Consider the following 24,521-nt stretch of genomic DNA (forward strand, 5'->3'; position numbering starts at 1 on the left):
TTATGATGAGCATTGGTTTGTATGTTCCTGATAATTACCTAAAACAGCGTCAGCATAGATTTTTTCATATTCCGATATTCAGGACCAACCTGCCTTGGAAGGTTGTTGGAAGAGCCTGTTGAAAGGGCTACCGCTATGCTGAACAACATCGCTCTGGATATTGATCTGTTCCATGTATCCGAAGGGGTTTTCCGGAGCAGGATTCTTTTACTACTTTGACATGCGTCTCTTTCGTGTATTTTTTTTCTTTTTTATAACATGTACGTATTGAATATATGTTTGTAATGTAAATGTTATATTTAAAATAAATGAATTGAATTGAATTGAATTGAATTGTCGAGACCACAACCCGATTCAAATAATATAGAAAAACTTAACAAAAGAGATTTTAATGATCATTTTATCAAAATCATTATTTAAATTTAGCGAGTATTCTAAGGTAAAAATCCTGCCAAAAGAAATCGGCTGGAGATTGGTCGGTCTCATGGGGTGTACTGGTTAATGCGTTTGCCAGGAATTAAATAAGTAAATAATTGTGAAAAAATAAATATTGATCCACTGCATTGTATTTTATCATGACGTGTAGATTGCCGTGGTGTGAAATGGGCCAATCATGCGATATCACGCTCGTGGTTTGCAGGTGGCACAGCGGTCCAGTCTCCGTGAATGTTCGGTACCTATTTATGCGTATTTAAAAGTTTAGGGTAATGTTAGCAGACAGTAAAAACTCGGCTGATTTTTTTCCAAATTAATTTTTATTCCTTCCGTATATAATCATGCTTTAAATGGATGACAATTTTCCTACTTAAACCTAAATTTTGTTCCATGGAATAATCGGCTTTGGTAATTTGATAAAAATATTCAAACATTCAGTTCCTATTGATATATACGCATTCCCAAATAGATATACAATAAACTAAATTAATCTGATATTTGGTTCTAATGTTACGATATTTATGTATGTAAATGGTTAGTAATATATTATTATTTTTGTATCATTATTTGTAAAGATAATGTTTGTACAATTTTCCGGTGTTTTATAACCGAGATGATTTTGTGACTGCCAATCGAATTATATTGTAAATAATGCACTGTGGCAATTTTTTTTTTCAACGATAGACGTTTTAAATACATAAGGCAGAGTAAAAATAGATTATTTTGTAATTTTCTACAGCCAAACCGTGGTCGGTCGATGTTTCAAAATAATGCAGTGAGATATTGCAATTGCGATTAAATTACGGGCCAGGATACTGACCTTTCGAAGAATGTAGGAAATGTGATTGGATGAGAAGGTTGTTACTATAAAAATATCTACGATCTTACTAATTATTTTACAATGTTGACTAGTTTTCTCATATCATGCGTAATTCATCACATTTGAGGGAAAAGATATAAGTGTAACCTAATAATATTCAGTTTATAACAATATGTAACCAAAGACGACGATATATCCCGGAAATAACAAAAGGGTACTTGAAAATAAATAAATTGTTTGTAAGTATTTCGTGCATAAATAAATAAAGAGTTACTAGCATAAACAATTCATAAGGATAACAATTCTGATTTTTTACTTATAAAATGCGCATAAAGACTGACGTATTTTATCAACACGATGAATTGGAATTGGAAGATTTGAACGGTAAAAATGTCAGATATATCTATATATTTATTTATTACCGTTCGAGTAATCCAGCAGATTGGTGCAATAAAAAACTAATGATCAGATCCGGATTCAGTTTGTTTGAAAGTATGTCAAAATGGAATAAATTCTTAAATGTATACGTAATATATTATTATTTATTGATTTGGCCCGATGCGTGATGTAAATTTAAGAATGGAGTCTTATCTTTGTTGGCAGTCGTAATAGATAACAACTATCTCATTCTTTTACCGTTTTAAAATACAATATAAATATTACAAATAAGTTTATACACGCAATTAAATTGTTTATAAAAATAATGATTTGATATTAGACGAGCTACAAACGCAGATTATTTAAACAAATAAGGGTAATAAACAAACATTCGGTATACAAATTACACAAACTTATTATTTAAAAAACCCATAATGTTGATTTTGGCCACATAGAAAATGTTTTAAATGAAATAATAGGTATGATGCATATATCGTGACTTTGTTTTGTGAATATCGTGGAATGTTTAAATGGATTTTGATTTCGCGATTCTTACTCGATATAAAGAAGATATGGGAAGCTCTTTTATTTCCTCTCGAAGACGATCATAATTTCAATATTTAAATCACATTTTTTATCATTTTAAACGAAAATTCATTTGGAAGGGATTAGTAATAATAATACTTAAAACTATTGTTATATTCAAATGCGTAAATAAAAACAATTACTATAACGTTTGTATATACAAAATATATCCTTTTAGTTTACACTAACAACACATTTTTTTTAATAAATGACTTCATAAATATCTCTCCAGTTTACTAATGAATATTTTCATCTAAACCTACAAGGACGCACACACAAACAATTTTGAAAATTTCAATTGACCGATGGGTAGGCTACTTTGAAACAAATAACCGTTTTTAAATTGAACAAAATAATTTTACTGAATTTAGCGATAAAATTACGTCACGCCCACTATCTCAGATGTTTTATTTTTGAAAAAATAACAGTTATTGAGAGTGGACAGTGAGATACAAAAACTAAATGGAATATTCATACAAATCACTCGCGATTGCGATTGAGTGGAAGCTTAAAACGAAATATGTAAATGATGAGAAAATTTATAATATACAAACATAGACCCGAGTTGAACTCAGTTTGGCACCATTTAAATCGTACAGTAATATATAATTTTAAAATAAAAGTTAAATGTCTAAGGCAAAATAACAAATACAGGATATATTTATTATTAAACACTAAGAAATGCACTTTCTTTACACAATATTTGTTCGAATTATGGACTATATACTTAGATGACATGTGTGGAGAATGATAAAAATGGAATAAAATACACGCTCGGGGCTCGCATAAGAAATGCAATATTCTACCGTTGCTTTAACGTACTTTATTTTATAATTATTATAGTTTTAACTACGATAAAATGATGTTTAAAGTTATTTTAAAGAAAAAATGGTGTTCTCAATCTAATCCAATATGTATAAATCTATAATTTTCTATAAACTTAAGGCACTCCGATTCTGTAACATGAAAACATGCGTCAATCCGTTGTACGCGGACCGGACGGCCGCTGGTCACCGTTAGCGGAAAACAAAGTGTGTATGCAGAACGACTCAACGAGTGACCATCTGTACCGAATATAACATTACAAGTGTATGTGAGGGTTTATTACTAAGGAAAGTGCTTTAGGATTCCTACGATAATATTGGTACATTTTAGTAAAACTACGCTATATAACATTACTCGCTTAATTCAAATCTTAAGAATAGTACATGTATTGACTTCCATTTTCTATTTCGAATAGGTACGTCATTCACTTGTTATGCTTTGCGTGGAGTAGTTTTCTATTCGGAATTCGGGAAATCTATTTGTCATTTGGCTGAAATACTTTAAAGAATATGTCGTAAAGTTATAAACTAGGTACGTTTGACATGACTACAATAGGTGCAATTTTAGGTATAGGTATACATAATTCAAATATTGAATATGGATTTTAGACATTGTGTTTTGGTGTTCATTTAAATGGTATATACATTTATACAGTGAGATTGTATGCATTTGAATGAATGGAATGTGTTACGAGTGGCGAGTCGCGAGCACAAAGCTGCCTCTCGCGAAATTGGCCGAAGTTAGCCGAGCTCGAGAGCGCACGGTCCCTTCGTCGGCTGGTCCTTCGGCGAGGGATTCGATCGACGGAGCAGAGGTGGTTGTTAAGTTAGTACTTCCGACCGTTCGCGTTCGTTCACCGAAGAGCTCTCGATTACGTTTCCAATAGCCACGTTAGTAATTGCAGTTGAAACCGATTCATATTTATTATCAGAATAAGTTGTGATTTTTTCTAAGAAAAGCGAAATTACAAAAATCGAAAAATGTTTTTTGGACCCAATTTTAATAACGTAATTAAATTGTGAAGTTAAATGATCTCTTCCCATTCTATGATAAATTTGTCTATCTAACTACGATTTTCCATATATTTTTTTAAATACTCGCCACCTGTGTTTCTTTAGAATATTATACACAGGAACCTTAAGTAAGAAAAGGTTTTTTTTAATAATCCTCATTCGAGACAAGGTATTCTTCAAATGAAACGATCTTCATTACACTTAACTATCGGAAGGCACACACAAGTAAAACATTATTAACCTTTTATGATACTTCATGAATTCCTTATTCCATAATTCGACCCTTTCAATTTTAACTGGAAGTTGGGTAATGGACACGATAATATTATTACAATCTCGAATTCACAATATTTTAAAAACAAAAACCGAAGTGTCCAGTAAACTGCAAGTTTACCAACGAAAAAAACTTTAAGTGTGTAATAACTCTGACACCAAACCTGTAAATGCAAATGACAGCAAAATTTTATAGTAATTGTTTGTTGGTTGGTTGAGACATTCAATTTAGTATCGTGCCTAGTTTTACTATAAAAATGAAAATATGAATGGTCATAATTACAACATAGTTAAGGTAACAATCACTACACATGGGTACTGATTATTATCGTAGATATAAGTACCTACCGATAGTAATTAATATATTTATTTCCGGTTTCTAATTATTCAGTGATATTTTTCTGAGCTATCGCTTATAAATCACTAACGAGTATCGCTTTTTTATGTTCGTAATAAATTAATTTGACAGTTTTTAATAATTTATTATTACAATGATTATAAAACATTCCGTTACCATCCGACGAATACTTCGCTAAGAACGTCACTACGCGGATTACTTTATTAACCGAATAAATTTTAATAATAGGATAGGCGACGGTCATAAGAAGACAGGCCGACAGATGTAAAATGTGTCAACAAGCAAAACTGTCATCGTGGCGACTTGGCTGACGAAGTTGAAAATTACATTTATTCATTTAATATTATTATCAGTGAACAGCGATCTCCTATACTGCCTCAGAAAATGATCGTTTCAGGGTACGCGCATTACGGTACACTATACCATAATGCTCTTTTAACATTATATCTGAATGATCCGTCCGGCCCGTCCCGCTATCGGTTACTCGGACATGGACGTACTCAAATATAACATAGGGAGTATGTCGCCAATGTGAGAATAAACCATGAAAACCGCGATTCGGTAGGACAGCCCCTTTCTATCTCTTTCCGCTCATCTTCTTGACGGATATGAGGGATGTGTAAATTTCAGCATCCTCGGTCGATATTTATCTATTTCGTTCAGAAACAAAATTTTTGTAGATTTCGTCATTCTAGTGGAACAACGACGCATGTGATTTTCTTCAACTTTACATGAGAGCGGTTTTTGACACTTTATTTCACAACTTGAAAAGTACACAAGTATATCCTTTGATACTTAGGTTAGTTATATATATATATATAGTATTTAACCCGGAATATAAAACCTTCTCAACATCAAATAGAAGAATGTCAACGCCGCAACTTTCGCACATCTGTCGTTGTCATCACGACGATTTGTACTAATTACGTGACCAGAAAATTCCATCGATTTGACAGAAAAATGAAAGGAAATAGTAATGACTTCGCGTAAAAGAATATAATAATTTCATGACGATTTTTGAATGGAAAACCATTTGTCATTGATTGAAGATACTTCAGTTTGGAGTCGTCTCCGAAGGGAGCGGTTTAGTAGGAGTCCTCGCACTTGATCTGCTTGCCCCGCCAGTCATCGCCCGCCCCCGGCTCGCGAACTTCCGGCCAGTCATCCCACGCCGCCCCGCCCTCGGCCAGCAGCCCCTGCGAGATGGCCTTGCTCACCATCTCTTCCGTGATGGCCCCGGCGCTGGTGAAGGCCTCCGAGAAGCGGCCGATCTCCGTGGAGCCGAAGGCCTGCTGGAAGGCCGGCAGCGGAACGGCCTCGCGGGCGGGCGCGGCCGTGGCCGTGGCCGCGACCGCCGGGACCGCCTCCGCAGGAACTTCTTCCCGGGGTAAGCTCTTGGGCGACTTGGATTTCCTCGCCATCTCCGAAACGAAGATTCTGTTCTCTTCCTTGATTCTCGAATGACGCTGCTGACGATGGGCGGGGGAGGCAGGGGCGGGGCGGGGGCGAGGGGTGTTCCTGTCGTCTGTTTCCCTGTGGTATGGTTCCCAGTTGCACGCCGAAGAGATCTGAAACACAATGTACATATCACTGTAAAATGATGTTTAAATCCATTAAGTACCATTTTTTGGACCATAAGACGCACTTTTTTACTCTGAAAATTGAACCAAAAATTGGAGTGCGTCTTATGGTCCGATGCGTCTTATCGTCTGTGGACGAAACTAATTTGCTCATGTATATTTTGACATTATGTATATCTACACAAAGTTGATGCGTGTCATCTTTTATCCGTTGTTTTGTTTGGCATATGACACACCAGGAAGTAAAAAAATTTTGTATTCCCAAAAATATGATTGGTACCGAACCTTTTTTATTGACAAAAATTATTTATGGAATTTTAATAATAAATAATACTTAGAAAAAATGTAACTTATTATAAATTTATTACGGCACCTTAACTTTCCTTAACTATAAATTTATGAACTTTGAACTAGGTGCATGCATTGTAAGAACATTTTCCCCCAGACGAAAATCTTTCTATATTTGAACTAAGACCATTCATAATAATGATTATAATAAAAAATCTTTATTAACCTTTATGTAACGTATGTATTTATAGAAAATCGAGTCTCCTGGCCTGTTGTAGTGCAAAAAAAGATATACACGAAAAAAAAAATGTTTTTAAAATTATGTATAAAAAAGTTATTTTGACTGTTGCACAAATAAATGTATTTTATTACCTTTAGTTCCGGGAGAGCACGTCTTTCATCGACGGGTGATGATGAGTTTTGTATCAACGTCAACGGGAGAAGTGCTCTCCCGAAACTACAGTTTCTTTCTGTTAGTATAATTAAATTAAACGTGTTATACTCATAAAAAAGTTTTTGTTTTATTAGAATCCATCATGAAATGTTACAAAGAGAATGCCAATTCAATCAATATATATATATTTCATTATACACGACGTCGAGGGAGTTTTCTGAATAGCGTCATCTTATCACGATTTAGAGAATGAAGGCGCACAAGGCAATTACCCAAGAATTGAAAAAACATATATTGCGTGCTTGCAACATGCGTATTGAATTACTTGTCATTGACTCATGCCACTGAATTTAAATATTATTTTGAATGCATGGAATACGTTTAATGGATTCCAATATTTGAATTCAGTGGAAACGAGAATGGTAATAGGCAGAGTTGATCACGTTTAGGGCGTTCTCTTATGAGTAGCTGTTTTTCTATAAGAATAATATTAGTAAAACATATCTGGAGCTGAGCTAGCCGCGACTGTTGGTTGCTTAAATGTGCTCCTCGTAATAAACTTAGATCATGGGTCAGGAAGCAGAGCGTGATGCTCTGGCAAAAAGTATCCGGTCAGTACCGTGCGAAGGAACTGATAAAGGTACTCGCGAAGGTTTGCTTTCGACCTAATGAAACTCAGCCGAAATCAAGTGAGGGTTTTCACAAGAGCCCACCCAGGGCACTGCAGATTGAACAAACACTTTGCTAGAATGAAGCTGTCCAAAACTTCTAAGCCTGAGGATGTTAAAAAACTCGCCCCCTACCTAATAGTCCTAGATTTCGGATTTGGGCTTAGAGGGGGAGATTTAGCAAAATAAAAACTCGCCTTCCACACAGTAGCCAGGCTCTTTATAGACCCGGGCTTGGAGGGCGAGAACTATTCACGGGGACCCGTCACAATAGATTTTCACAGGTCACAGTGACGTCAGAAGCTTGCATAGCGTTAACCCCCCCCTTTAAGTATAAGAATAATACCTTATCTGGTAACGAAGCGCCTTGCATGGCCACTATGCCCCGAAGGGGATCCCGGTGCGGATACACCAGCGGTGGCGGCGGGGGAAAGCCCCCCTGTAGGGCCACGGGTCTGACGGGGTAACCCGAGCGGCCTCCACTCGACTGCCAACCGTTCTGAAAATAAACATTTCTTTATTTTAGCCCACAATTTATGAAAATGTTAATGGGGATCGCAAACTACCGCCAAAAATAAAAGCACGCACCTACAGGAACAACCTTTTGACTAAATAATGAATTTTAAGCAACTGGAATATATTCCAGGAGGTTTCTTGAAATTTTTGGTTCTTAATTCATTTTAGGAAATGTTGCGGCTACCAAACTGTTGAAACTTAACAACGAATTAAAATATCGAACGACAATTTTTAATAACTAGAACTCGTAAAAAAAATATGAGAACAAAGGGTGAGGTATCTATACACACATAGTAGAGTGGATCTCTATACATACATAGTACGGAGAAAAATATATTAAAATTATCAAAATGGCCCTTTGAGTACGTTGAATAAAGTAAAAATCAAATACAATATATTTATTAAGGGTAAGGTTTGCCGCGAGGGGGTTGAAGCTTAGATTTTTTTTTTAAAAGCTATGTTTTGGTAAGATGATTTCTGATATGAAAATACTGTTTTTCTGCAATTTAAAAGTGCATGAAATTAAAAAAAAATATAATATAATGGCTTTGATAAATAACCCATTCTCTGAACCCACTTATTTATTAATATTGTTATTTTTTTGTTTTTTTACACATTGTCACATTTTTGCAAATTTAGATGGGACTACAATTAGGCTCAGAAGCTTCACGGGAAAAATAAGAAAACCGTTACATGGATGCGAAAAGCTGCCTATAGTTTTATTCACCTCAATAGAATGCAAGGTACCTGAAGTCACTAATAAGAATGAATTGAGCACTGATCATCTATACTTAATGCACCGTGTGAATCTATCAACTTTGGGCATTTATTTATTTTATTACTTAGAGTATATACATATATAGAGGGATATTTTTTTATTTTTTTTATTGGCTTTAGTATTGTTAAGATTTTTCTAATTATTCTTTGTTTATGTAATAGCTGTAAAAATCCCAAATAAAATAATTTAAAAAAAAAATAATAAAAAAAAAAAAAAAAAAAAAAATTAAATAAAATAAATAACAAAACATTTTACCAATCCAATGCATGTTGCCGGTTATAGCGGACTCATTTTTTACAATATGTTCTAAATGAGGGAAAGGGAGACCAAAAAAATCTGTGTGTACGGCCCTCATTTTTTGTTTTGTAGTCGATTTTAGAATTTTACGATGCTCTTTGTTTAAGTCCGCGGCCAGTATTGACTGTCAAACGCTCTGTCGGTATTTTGATGATTGCTTAACGTATTTAGTGCTAATTACATCAAAATTCATTATGCCGACTTGTGCCATGAAAGGATGTTCAAATAGAACTGGAAAAGGGAGAAAACGCTTCAGATATCACAGGTAATTATCAAATATTATACATTTTCAAATTAATACGTTTTTGGTAGTTTCAACAAAAAAGCACCACTATTTTTGTACTATCATTTGAGCAATTATTATAGCATTTGTTTCTGTGTAATTCAAATACCTTATACATTGGATTTATGTGATTTAAATCATTTTTTTCAAACGTTTCAATCCAAATATATATAAAAATGTTCAAAACATGCAAACTCGATGACCTTTTACCGAGTCAACCGACATCTAGAAATATTTTTTTCTCTTTTTGTATCACTGAAAGAATATGAAATTGTCGTTTATTGAATGTAACTAAAAGAGATGACAATACATCTGCGCCAATTTTAAATGGTATTTTTATGACCACTTTTTGGGCGGCTCTTATAATTAAGAATGCCAGGGCTGTGCATTACCTTAAAATATTACGTATTCACTTAAATGTTATTTATTAGTGTAATCATTTTATCATTAAATTTATAAGCATAATTTAGTTATTCAAGGTTTTACTTTTTTGAATTCCCGATAGATGGAATAAGGCGAAATAAATGGATCCATAAGACAGGGCGGAACAATTGTCCCCTGAAAATAACTATTGGGTCTGTTCCAACTACTTTCTATCCATTAATTTGGACAAAAACAAATTATTTGGTACGTGTAATAAATGGTGCTCTACCCTCCCCCCCATGTTTTCAAAAAGCTAACTCGCTATGGGTAACTATACATTTATTTCATATTTATATACCATAAAGTTGGAAAAATCAGTGTACGTGCATGAGAAGATGTATAAATGTAGAAGAAGCGAGATCTACATGCAAAGACAGAGTGATATGGTGTTCTATCCTATCTGCCTACCTCTTCAGTGAAACGGCGTGATTTCTCCAAATCACCAAATTAGTAGTGGTATCTTCACTCTATACAAAGATACAAGTTTAAATAAAAAAACTAATAGAGATAACTGTTTTCAGTTTGCAAATCAAACAACGAATTCGAAAAATAGGAGACCCCGTTTAACCAGTTTTTAAAGATGTAAGTTACAACCTGCCGTCAGAGTAAGCCAATATTTTAACAAATCGGCTAATTTTCAAAATCAATAAATTTACTTTCTTGCAGTTTTACTTGTTTATTATATGTAAATGCATATTTGTTTAAAAAATTAATTTATGTACCCAACAATGTCATTTATAATGTTTATTATTGCTTACTTTAATGTTTTAAAAATGTTTTTAGTAAACTTGTTACTAAATTAAAATAAACGTTTTTATTGTACTTCCTACAAATCTCTGCAAAAAATCACCTAAGTCGTGCATTTCCCTGTTTTATAAACATCTGGAAACGAAAAACGTCTTCACTAAACAAACGACCACGCCCCCTTTTCAAAAAATTTTACATACTTTGGAATAGTACGGACTCTAAGATATATATACTCTAAGTATATAACACTTTTAACGTATTGCAATTAAGTCTGTCGGAAAGAACCCCTAAAAAAAATTTGGCTCTAAAGGTGGCCTTCAAGCGCAAACAGGATTCATAAGCTGTATGTATGTATATTATAGTTATCCATCCGCGACTTTTATTATTAAAGTTCATACATCCACGTGGATGAACATAAAAGTAAAGCCATCAAACATCTATGGTGCGCAGCGTTTGTATAAATCAATCGTTTTATCTCGTTATTTGTCCAGAGAAAGGGAATGTGTAATTATTATAACCCAGTTATTTAAAAAAAACTGACTTCGTATCCTGCAAATGTTATTTAATCAGTGCTAGCTGATGAGAGAAGACACGTAAGAAAAAACTGTTTTAAGAAGAATAGTGAGAGCCTGCAAAATAAAACGGACTGCAATTGCAACAAGTATCCGAATATTCTTATTACCAACATTTGATAGTATAGCATTTATGCTATTTATAGAGTACTTCAGTACTTCCCAAAAATCTGGAAAGACTCCACTGTAGTCCCTTTCCCTAAACCGGGAAAAGACCTAAAATTCTGTGACAACCACAGGGCTACTAACCAATTTCAAACGTTGGCAAGACAGTCAAAACACATCTAGACCAAAAACATCCTACCTGACGAACAACACGGCCAAACATTTGACCGTTCATCAACTGCTAAGAGTTGTCGAAAGCATAATTTATTTATTTATTTGGTCTACAAACAATGAAAAATAATAAACATTACTTATTTTTGTCAATTACATGTAAACATGAATAAAATACTTTTTTAAGTCAAAATATCAATATAAATTATTGTAATAATTAATGCATTCATATAAAACCCATATTATATACACATGTAAACACAAATAAAATACCCATGGAAATAAAACTAGCAATACAAATAATCAAAATTAAATTTTAGTATACACATAATTTTGAATGGCTGGATGAATCAAAAAATCAATTGAGATTTATTTTCTATGTCAGCTATGTGATCATCAAATAAGAATTTTTAGTCTAAGGTAATACCTAAATAATGTATCAAATCAACATTTTTCAACACAACATTATCTATAAAACTTAAAGCTGTAAACTTTATTGTAGAATATTTATCAGCATTTAAAAACATGTCGTTACGTTTACACCAAAAAACAAAAGTCAATTGGTACTTATCAATGGCTATGTGGCTCTAATAGTTGCAAGCTCAGGCGTACCACAGGGTTTCGATTTGGGACCTTTGTTGTTTTAGTGAAGTAAAAATATTTTCATTCAGATGTTCATTTATATCTAATTTTGATTGCATTTATAAGCACCGACTATTTTTTTTCTAAAGATTTAAAAGAGTAATTCATTAATTCATTTTTTTATTGTATTTTTTTCTCTCTTTTTCGTCTTTATTTTTTTAAATATTTTAAACCTTTTTATCCGGCTTTGTCGAATTTTTCTTATTCTTAATAAAAAAAAATTAAGCATCAAAAACAAAATAAATACTACTGTGATCAAAAAATTAGAAGACATTTTAAGTTTAAAATACGCGGGTTCTTCGATTTAAAATATTTTTTTAGATTCATAGTGCTGTCACTGACATTTGTGTAAAATTTCATGCCAATATCAGCATTTGTCCAATAGTTACCCACGTGTTTTCTAAACAAAATTCAGAATGATGAATGTTACACAGTGGGTAAATTGGCCACTTAAACCAGTCAATGACAGGTCATAAGCCCTGCAAATGCCTCGACTTTCATATTGCCTTCTCTTTTTTTTCCTCTCTATTACAACAAATTTTGATATGATTTAATAGTTTATCGGGGCAAATATGTTTTGTTACTTTATGTTTTTTGTCAATGTATGTTATTATTTTTACTATTTTTTGCACCACAACAGACCTTGATACCCAATTACAGTGGTGAATTACAACACAGTATACCCAGGCTAGAGAAAAATCACATTTAATTTTTGTGTTAAATCGAACCAAGAACCTTTCGTGTGTGAGTCAAGTGTTTTAACCACCACAACACGGAGGCCGCACTGTGAATTTTATTAAAAAAAGACTCCATAAAAAATATATACATTTATATACATTATGATTTCAATAATACATTAGAGCATTTAAACTAATTAATTACTCCAAAAAACAATTAGAGCATTTTTTCTCAAAAAAAAATATACCGTTTTGATAACATAAACTGGCTCTCCAGATCACTTGATTTTACCCTGTGAGATTTTTTTCTAGTAATACCTTCTTAAATCTGGCGTGTTCACTAATTTGCCGTTAACAATAAATGCCTACAGGAAATATCCGACGCATACTGGGGCAGGATTCACATTTCTTAAAGAAAAACTAAAAAAAAATAAAACATAATTCGGTTATCGCTTTCTTATGATTTGGGGACTAAGATGCCCACAGCATATAACCGCGAACAGATAGACTAATATAAGGTAACTTCATGTTCGCCAAGGGGCCGTTCAGTGGAAGCCGATTAGTAGTAAAGGTTACTCGTTCGTTGTTTCAAGTCAGCGCAAAACCTAGTTTTAAGCATTTCTTTCGTTGTACCATTGATATAAATTTTTGATATTAATATGGAACCTTACATATAGGTATATATCCTACTTTTTGAGGTTAATTAATTTGAATATACAGTTTTTTAAATGTAAAATAATAGTACTAACTTCTCATTAAAATGACACAATGATTTAGTCAAGAATCGAGATGAATTGGGATAGTATTTTAATTGATTTACAATAAGTAATTATTAAAATTTTTGTTGTTATTTATTTATTTATGCTTTATTAACTTAGTTCATAACATCTTAAGAACTATTATAAACTTTTAATAACATTACAATTTTTTTATAGAAATTTCTCAATAACGTATTATTAAAAAATTATTTTTAATATTTCAATCTTTTCTATCTCCTTTATTTCTTCAGGTAACTCACTGTACAGCTTCAATCCCTTGTACAATAAGTTTTGAGATTCTGTTTTTCTCTTCATTAGTAATCTTATATTTTTTTTATCCCTTGTTTCATATGTATGACATTGTTGGTTAAATTTTATTATTGTTTTCATTTTATTCATCCCCTTAATTATTTTATGTATACAAATTGCTACATAATATTTAATTTGCTGCTTTACTGGGAGCAAGCCAATTTCAGTTATGTTTATTTTTTGGTACTTTTAGCCCCATTTTAAAATGACAGTGTATTTTGACTGAATGATACTGAGAAAAAAGGGACCGATTTTGTATCATAATCTGTTTTTCTTTCTTTTAACAAAGGTACCAGTTCCAATACATTGTTTATGACAAAGCACTCATATATTACGATAGCAAAGAGCTCTAGAGAAGAACAATTGGGGATCAGATTGTTTTCTTACAAAAATTAATCGTAAAACGGATAGGTTGTGTTGGCGAGTTAGAGAAAAGTATCTCAAACATTTTAATTAGGTTTAAATTCGAGTATAAATAGATCATGGTGGGTATCAGCTCATAAATAAAGCGGATAAAATAAATATTTTTTGGATATAAATAAATCATGGCTTGAAACATTGATTTCCTTTATTCGCGCTATACAAGCTTATGGCGGTCACCCGAAGATTCCATTTGGGGAGAGTACCGAAAGGATAAAGCGGCAAAAGGCCATTAACCTGTTGAATTTCACAAACCTGCCCTAATTAATTTACGCAACGCAAATGGGACTCAGCTGCAGGACAGGCAGATGCTTCTAAGTTAGTTTAAGATATTTTTTCTGATCCATCAGGTTCAAGTAAATATAATCAAACTTACAGAGAGTTACTTAAACCTTTAGAAAATGATTTTCGGTCTTGCACGGATGGGATTTTTCAAGTGTTTTCTTCATTTAACATACAAACTGACTATTTAGATATGGCAGGCTCCAGGTCCAACAGGGAAATCGTCACAGAAACCAAACAATTTCAAGATTGTTTGATAGATAATCAGAATTTTGCGTTTTTTTGCCGTTTATTTTTGATCATAAGGTATAATATCATTATGCAGTAACTCTATTCAAATGATTGGATTTGTTCTTAGAAATGCCAATAATTTTTGACAAATATTCAGTTTCTGAGAACTTCCTTGGTAAGAAGTCGCTTGGGATTTAGTTCCATCATTTGGTCGCCAAATAAAACCACATATTCCTTAATGATGGAGAGGGCGCAGAAAAAAATCTGCATTATCTGTATCTCAGGGAGTACGGATATTACCCGTGGATTTTCCCAAATTACTTCTTACGAGGAATGCTGGGCAAGCAATCATTGTTGAGGAGAAGGGATATTCATTTGGTTTTTTTGGAAGAGATAGTCACTTGTTCTACCTACCAAGATGCGTAACCAACCTGTCAATGGTTATGCCGGTAGGTAGACCAATCGTATCACCAAGGATGTCGACGATTTCTCTTAGGAAGGCAATTTTCAAATTGTAATATTTATATTAATTTTACATTACTTTTTTTTCTCTTTCCTATTTAATCAATCTGTTATGTTTATTTTGCAATGTATTGAGAATGATTTGAATATTCTGTAGTGTTATCAATGTAAATAAAAATAAATAAATTTAATAAAATAATAATACATAGATAAACATATTCGTAATTTTACAATAATGATAAATTTTGACAATTTTCTCGAATAAATCAATAAATATTCTGTTAATTAATGTTGTCTGCGTTTGAAATATTAAATAAAAAAATAAATGTCTGTGTTGAGAAAAATCAACTTTTTAAAAATGTGAATTTTACTGCTTTCTGTACAACTTTTATGGAGTTAATTCCTTTATTTTACGCTTCTGCTAACTCAATAATTCCGTTTTTTTTAAAAAAAGAATAACCGCTGAGCCTCTATTTTAAGGCTTGAGACTTGTCAGCAAATGGGATAGAGGGTATATGGAAGGAGGTAATGAAAAATACACCACAACACCCAAACCAAATGAGAACCAAATCTTTCTTGAGTTTTTTTCTTTCTGGCGAGAATCGAACCCGCAACGCCAGTTTCACAATTGGCCGTCTAACCAACTGCTAATGAGTGAGAGGCATGATACTTTAAAAAAAATTGTATTTACTCAAAAGGAACTTGAAAGGTAAGGAACAAACCAGACCTTTAAACCCCTATGCATAAAACGTAAATGCAAAATTAAGAGTGTTATAGTTGTTTATTGCCACAATATTTTATATTTCAGCAATGAGGGAGATTTTAAGACTCCAAATAATACAAAGCGATAAAAATAATATAAAAATGTTGTAGATGAATTTAAATTAAAAAGATGATTCAACTTTGTTATTGAAATTAACGGCATTATTAAATAAATAGTGGCGAGACGTATCCAAAATAAACTATAAAATAATGAGTTATTTCATGACCATGCAACAAGAGGATCTAACAATATATAACTAGAAACAAATCAAAGGCCATATCTTAGAAAAGAAATACGGAAAATATAAAACTATTTCTTTGATTTATTTATTCTTTGTGCATTCATTCTACATTGGAATTAATATTATTTTTGAGTATACCTAATCCTCATCGCCTTATTTTGAAGAATGTGTTAATTTTTAATTTACCATTCATTCCACATAAAAAGAATTATGTCAAACTATGCGGAAAGTGTATATTGTAAATAATTTTAAAATTAAATTTATGTATTTTGATTGTACCTAATCAACATCGCCTTATTTTGAAGAATTTGTATATTTTCAATTTCACCTTTATTACATAAAAAAAGAATTATGCTAAACTTTGCGAAAAGTGTATATTGTAAATTAATTTAAAATGAAATGTATGGAGTTTATATTTTAAAAATACTAGGCTACAAATACTATTAAATTAGTAGTTAATGTAATTTTTCATATCGAACAACAGTGTAAACATTATAAATTAAGACGATAAGTGTACAATAGTCTCAGAATTGGCATAAATTAAAAAAAAAAATATTGATGTTATATGAGACCTCAGAGTGATAATACGCCACCGGCTTATAGAGTCGCCATACGGACAAAAAATCTCGAGAAAATGTCGATAATGGCAAGCGCAAACTGAAACCGCCGGTTACAGGTTTATGGCTAAACCAAAAATTTAGAACGCTTTTGTCCTATGCAATAGAGCGAAAAGGCATATCTATAAACGGGAGCGAATTATTACTCTGAGTAGACTAAATACCCAATAAAATGCATAATCTTTGGCATTGAAAAAGCATTCACATTCTATAACTTCTTCACAATCTTTTGAATAATCCCACTTCGGCTGTTTATCTGAGAGACCTCTTCCAACCTCATGACAACATGGACTATATTTTCATTCTAGCAACGAAGGAACCCTTTTAATACCCATTCACCGCTCTAATTTTTTTGCCTCCTCTTTCACAGTAGTAGCTGCTCGATTGTAGAACAATATATCCACTATTATTAGAGACGCCGCTTCTTTATTAACATTTAAATCAAAATTTAAATGTCACTATCTACATGTTTGAGTTGTTTCTTTCTCCTTCGTCTTTCTTTCCCATCCCCTTCCCGCTCTTCATAGTGTAGTGTAGATTTTTGGTTAACTTTTATTTCAAATTTTGTCTAAAATCATGAGATTCTGTATGAATATGAATATATCCATAATACCTAGAATATGTCCATGTACTCGTAATTCTCTTAAACTGAACGGTTCAGGTAGGTAGGGAGAAATTGTCTTAAGGCAATATAATATGCCTATATTTTTTAATAAAATAAATCTCATAAAGATACTTTTGCAGGAAAAATGTAACGAAAATTGTAATTAGTATGAGAATTAGTGTCAGGTTTTCTTACTTGGTAATAGCTCCACGGCGTATCCCTTACGCTTTCGCCAACTTGGGGTGAGTACGAGCCCTCCGCCCATTCCAATGCACCCTGAAATCAATATTTTTCAGTTACAAGCTGCAACAGCCACTAGACACACGGAAAAGGTTTCATTTTTCAGGTTTCAGGATTCCAACATGTTTACTGGGCTAAAAAACAATTCCTTAGTCGGATAATTATTTGTCATCAGTATTTTTGAGAGCATTTTAATGTAATTATTGGAAAAATCAACATGCAGCGTTAGACATTCAATTCGGAATAAACAATAATGAGTTTTGTTTTGACATACTAATTAGAGCGACTAATAAAAATATTGAATCGTATCCAGCGTATTCGCATTAATAGGGTTAAAATTATTTTTGCTACAGAGTGGTTTGGTCGTGTAAAACGAATGGATGACGAAAGAATGGAAAAACAACATGTTGAAGGTGAATGATAACGTAGGACAAAGATGATTAGAAGTTAGAGATCAAGTCAAAGAAGAAATCGTGTGCAAGAAATACCACATTTTAAAATGAGGCAAGCACAGAGACATCCTTTTTTTATAGGCCCAAATTTTTAATTATTTTTTTTACTGATAATATTAAATTGATCCCAAACTTTCAAAATTTTCCTTCTTTTAAAAAACACGCTCTATCCTGGATTCAAACTAAAAATATCAACTATTTTTTTCTATCATTTATTTTGTTACCCTTTAATAATAAGGAATCTCTTTTTCTATTTTTTTATTTCTTTTTTTAATTACTATAAAATAAAAAAGTACTTTCTTATCGTTTACAGCATATTTTCTTTTCTTTTTCTCATATTACACAAAAATATTATACCTGTCTATTTATTATATGAGCGAAAAAATCAAAAACAGTTTTTGTACCTATATATCTATATACCCACGAACAGGCTATGCCTTTGTAGGACTTTTTTGTTTACTATTTTTACTGTTAATATATATTTCATTGCTATGTAATTATCATTTCTTTTTTGAATAGTCTGTTTAACCTCTTATATATATTGTAAAAAAAAACAAAAAACACAATAATGATTTTAAAAAAAATCTTGGTGAAAGCTTAAATAAATAATAATAATGATTGATTATTCTCGTGGTTACTATACGCAATATATTTAAGAGTATTGAATTTAAATAAAAAGCGAATACTAATGTTTTGTATTCGTTAAAATGAGAATTACAATAGGAAATGATGTTCTTTTAATTGTAAAACTAAGATTACAAGCTGTCATGTTGTCATTGGGCGCCACAATACCTACTCAGTAATTAGCTATATACCTGTGGTCGCACACTGGTGTAGAGAGCAGAGAGTGGAATTTGCACGAGGGGGACGTGGTGTAAGCATGTAACCGGGGTACATTGTTAGTTAATACCCAGAGAGTGCTGGGCGCAGTGGATCGATGTGTCGAGCGGGCTTCGTGTACCCACCCCCGATCCCCGTCAGCGTGTCCCACCCTCGCCGAAGGCCCGCCTCGGGCTTTAGGCGGGCCGACGAATCACTTGGATTTCCCGAACCTCGCACGTTTTATTCGAATTTCTTTCTTCATTTTATTTATTTTAAAAGTTCAAGAAACATTTTATGTTTCAATAAGAATACCTCTCTGGCACAACTATTATCGAGGCATTCATTTACAATATTTATTTAACGTAGCAGTAGCTCAATCACAAAAGCTATCGACGTGCTTAAAAACATGCTCAACATTTGAGCGATCACAATGAACAATAATGAAGATGCTTAAGTCATCGCAGACATAAGTCAACGCGTGTGTAATCTTTAAGTCAACGCTCGTGTCGGTTTGTTTTCCTTTTAAATAAATACAGTTCACTGGCGAAAAATTTGCGTTTACCATAAAAAATAGTACAATACATTTGCAAAATAGTAAGGAGTATATAATACAAACAAGTGACAATTAAATTACAATTACTATGGTGGCTGCTTTTTTAAATATTTGGCTTACCAACCGCTGGCTAAATGCAATAAACAGCATGATAAATAATAAATAAATAAACAAAAATATAAATTTTGGAATATTTTCCATATTTACACCAGTGAAATTTAGATATGTGATTGCGCATCAGGATTATACGTCGTGAAACGAAAATATTTTGGCATTTAATATTAGATGTTCACGGATGTTCCATTGTGATCGTGAATACGATAAACAACCACGGTGAGAAATTGTTATTACGTCGCTTTTTAACATGTCGATAGTTATTTGTGATTGAGCTACAGGGCTGCTATTCTAAACGCTCTCGCGGCCGTAGAATAAGTTTTTATCTCGCATGTTTACATACAAATAACGCGAGATAAAAGTGTTTTCTACGGGCGCGAGAGCGTTCGGAATAGCAGCGCAGATATGTTCTAGGTATTTTATTTATTTTAACTATAAAAAAATATTTTTTACTCTTTTAAAAATACGAAACAAAATAATATGTTCTCAATGGATTATTATTGCAAACCTTATAAAAAATAGAACATATTAGATTTTTGAAAATAAAATTATTTTGAGCAATACAAAAAAATGCCATGCATAAATATATTGCATTATTACGAAATATTGTTTGTATACTAACTTGTACTCGTAGATTTGCTTAAACTGTTAAGCTGTAAAATACTGATTAGGCAAATTATTTATTCCTGCATAAAAACGTTTGCCTTAAAACGGGGTTCGCCTAGGTGGTAGGTGGTGGTTTTTTACTAGTAAGGCAGACAGTAGGGGAGAGTGCCCGTGAATGGTACAGGCCATGAATGGAACAATCGTCTCCCAGCCAAAACTTCTGTCTTAAAATATGCTACATAAGCACCACGATAAAAAACAAATTTACCTTTAAACCGTAGTTCTTTGCGGGCAGTGAAGCAAGCAAGCTAGACAAATTGATAGTCATTTGGGTAAAAAACTCATTTTTGTTCTGGTAATTTGATTAAAATCTTTCCAATTGAGTTGTAGCAGGAGCACCGATTAATATGCACACTATTTGAAGTTGATTCTCGTATGATATTTTAAATTTTGTTTTAACAAATTCACTAAAATATAACCCTATTGATTTGCATGTTTACTAAAAATCACACATTTTCTTGAATGAGACACGTTCTGTGATCATGAATGAGATATTTTTTTTAACGTATAATCGAAATACACTGCATATATTTTTACAATGGAGAGCGCCAGCAGGTGCTGATTAGGGTCTAATGGAAAACAATATTACATTGAAGAACGAAGAAATAATGATATCTTCATATCTGATAACTACTGTCACATATGTGATGGAGAATACAAATTAAAACACTGTAAACAGTTTGCTTTAATTCAAAATGTGTAGACTTTTGGCCCGTGGAACTTGAGGTACTCTGGACTTTTTTGTCAAAATGTTTTTGAATAACTTTAATTTCTTTCTTTTATTATTTTTTCCAGTACGCTTTGTCTAGTTTAAATGATTGGTTAATTCTACTGCTTGAAAAACTATGCATTTAAAATATTCAGGTATGGGTACGCGTCACATATGAGTACTAAGAGATTGTTTTGTGTAATTTAATAAAAAATGAAAATATGTGCCTACGAAAGTGTTAACTTATTTTTTTTAGTGAAAACATACTTTTTTCAACCAATCTTGTATTTTTATATATATCCCCAATTCAAGGTATATTAGTGTCCCATTCATGGGAAAGTGACATATTTAGACTTTTTTCCAGGGTTTTGTACGCACTAAAGTTGAAAATATTGCAAATTTTTTACTCGAAGATTAAGATTGAAAAAAAACTTCCTATATTTTTTAGTGAGTTTGGTTTAAGGAGAAAATTAGAGAAATTAAACCAAAAATGTCCATTTATAGGAACTTTACCCTGTATATTCCAGAGATATGGATTACATTGAAATACATGAAATCTGCTGTTATATGAAAAAAAAGTAAATCGTATGATTTTTTATTGTAACAAATAACACTACTCTCTTTTTTAAATAAGTATAAGCATAGAAAAGTCATAAGTTTAATTAGGTAAGATTATCAGTTTTACGTTAAAAATAATATTGGTAGCATTCTTTGTCTTAATAAATTAATACGTTTATGCTTGATTGTGTTTTAGTTTCCGTCCGCCTGGTGGTCTAGTGGTCAGCGCGTTTGCTTACCGTGCTAAGGGACTCGGGTTCGATTCCCGACAGGGTTGACAATAAATATTTATGAAATGTGTCTTTACGCTTAAATATTTTATAGTCCCTGAACTGGCACCCGAAGCGTAAGACGGATTCGATACACTGCAGTGCCCTATGCACCATTATTTCTTAATAATATATCTATTTTTCATTTGGGTTTTTAATCAAAAAGAGAATTTGACTGACAAACAAGAAATTTGTTCATGAATCTAAACAATTGGCAGAATGATTAATAGTTCCTATTATGTATATGCATAAGTTAACGTCATATTTGTACGTACGGAAAATATCTGTTCATAATTAAAATATAGACATGTCCAGACGAATGAATAATATATTTCTATGTTTGGGATAGAACCAAAACCCTGGACGAGTGTTTTCAACTAGATGGCTGCTCTTAGGTGAAAATCCTGATTAAAGAAGTGGAGATGAGTCGCCTAGAGAATAATTTAATGTATTATATCTGTACCTACCTCAGAGGCAGACGGATGCAAATACAGAATATGATGAAATTGTTCTACAGCACTTGAAGTGAAATGGAAAAAAATCATTCCAATAAACATCCTCATTAAAAAAAAGTACACATACTTCATATGTGAAATTGAATGAAAAAACTTCCTTGTAGTACATTTTAGCGTGATGTTAAAGTACAAGGAAGAGCTTCGAAGAAATTAAGTCTAAGACAATTAGAAAAGTTAATCGCGTCGCGTCGTGGGTCGTGGGCGCGACGCGGCGCGGCGGCGCGCGCGCCTCGGTACAACAAAATGCAGTTATAAACTTGTAAACAAATACAATTTTTTAAATAAGTTTTTTAAGCACTAATTTTACAGTTTTCCGTGTAAAACAATTAACATATTTTCGGCCCCAGCGGAAATTCTAAAAGCTGCGCTGTAAGGTGTAAATTATGAAAATCGCGCAATAAAAAAAAATAGGTAAACATGCATCGGATACAATCCATATTTTTAAAAGGTATTTCGGTTAAAAAGTGTATTTAAAGTTTTACACAACTAAAATTCGACAAACCGAAGGCTTAAATAGTCAGATTATTTTTGCAAGATTACTATCCGATGAGGTTTTGGATAACGGTGATCTGTAATTTTTGTCAGGAATACTTTTATTTATTTTTATACAAAATTAAATAACCATAATACGAGTATTATAATTTTCCGCTTCTTCTTAGGGCTATTTGCATTACAAGATAAATTGTTTTTTTTTACATTTATCATAAAATCTATAGGAGGGGGTCTTCGTTCAAGGCGCACGAAAGAAATACGGTAATGTGTTTTGACGCTACCTGGTTGAGATTCGATAAGAATTGGCGCCTTAATATTGACGAATAAAATGTATTTGTGATACCACTCAATTTATATATTAACCCTTCAACGCCCATTTTTAAAAATTCTAACTAAAAAACATATTTTAATGTATGTTTTTTATGCAAATTCTAGGAAAAATATGCCACATCAGCGGTCTGGTTCTGAGTCCGTGCTATCGCAAGTTAACGTTGAAATTAACATGGCCGCGCTTTACTTCGAACGTAAATTTAAATCCGTATTCTGGGCTGATATTTCAAACGCTCTTGTGGTCGTAGTATCTCGTGAAATTATTTTCTCGTGCCACAAGAGTGATTCAGAATATCACCCCTGTTAACACGAGCTCGTGTTAAATTATCGCGAACTTAGAATTAAGCTGCTGGCACCAAAAGGTTAAAAAATACAAGAATGTAAGAAATAACCTTGAGAAAATCTTTTTTCATAATAATGAAAGTTGCGAAAATAATTATAAAATCAAATCTTAAAAAAAAACAAAAATCTCATTTTTGAACATTAGCTAAATTACATTTTTAACAGAATACGTCCAACTGACTTTTTGTTTAAAATTTAATCGATTTTTTTATACTGGTGACGAATTTTTAAATGTAAATTATAATGACTAGTATGTAAACAATATAATAATCTAGTCGCCGAGTGATAAACATGTTTGAAATCACTTTTATACACCGATTATTGGTATGTAGCAGATCGTCTACATTGAGCATTGTAGGGTTAACTCTACCGGACAGCGTCACAATACACTACTGCATTACTTCCAAGGGCCTTGGCAGTAGAACCCCGACTTTACATAAATACTATCTGTTTTAACGGAAACGCAATAATTACATTAATCGTATTTGCTTTAAACATTTTAAAACTCAACTTTTTTGGTGCAACTTTCTTATTTAATCCTGCAACCGTGATTTATTTCCATAAAATATTATAGAACGTGTCTTGAAATAAGATATTTATAAATATGCACCAATTTAAGTATGTAAATTATATGTTTTAAAAAAAGAAACAACGTCTAGAGGGGTGTTGTTTTTCATGTTTCAATTTTCATTAATGTTTTAGTTGAGTGAATTTCGTTTGTATGTAAATTTTTAAATGTCTAAAGAAATACAGATGCCGATATCATCATATTTGGCAAAATGCTTAAATAAAAGCGACAAAGGGGTTCGCAACATCGTCACGGAACTACTAGACAACAAATATGAATGCGGAACTCGGGATATGTTTGGTTTCACATTTATGCAGACAGATACCAATTAGCTGGCTGTGACAAGTGTAAAAAATGTTAGCGATGGGTCTCCCAT

At 32.5% G+C, this 24,521-nt stretch overlaps 1 protein-coding gene across 1 annotated transcript in view; it reads right to left on the minus strand.

Moving 5' to 3' along the window:
* Positions 1-766: 766 nt before the first annotated feature.
* Positions 767-24,521, minus strand: part of LOC148285552 (uncharacterized) — a 58,250-nt gene continuing 34,495 nt past the window's right edge. The window contains exons 3-5 of the mRNA XM_088243600.1: positions 17,711-17,791; positions 7,964-8,116; positions 767-6,255 (exon numbers count right to left, since the gene is read on the minus strand). Coding sequence (XP_088099726.1) covers positions 5,773-6,255; positions 7,964-8,116; positions 17,711-17,791 — 717 coding nt within the window. The 3' untranslated portion in view covers positions 767-5,772. The remainder of the gene's footprint in view (positions 6,256-7,963; positions 8,117-17,710; positions 17,792-24,521) is intronic.

Source organism: Micrasema longulum, unplaced genomic scaffold (assembly GCF_059751315.1).
Source record: "Micrasema longulum isolate JH-2025_06_02 unplaced genomic scaffold, ASM5975131v1 h1tg000024l, whole genome shotgun sequence".
NCBI lineage: Eukaryota > Metazoa > Arthropoda > Insecta > Trichoptera > Brachycentridae > Micrasema > Micrasema longulum.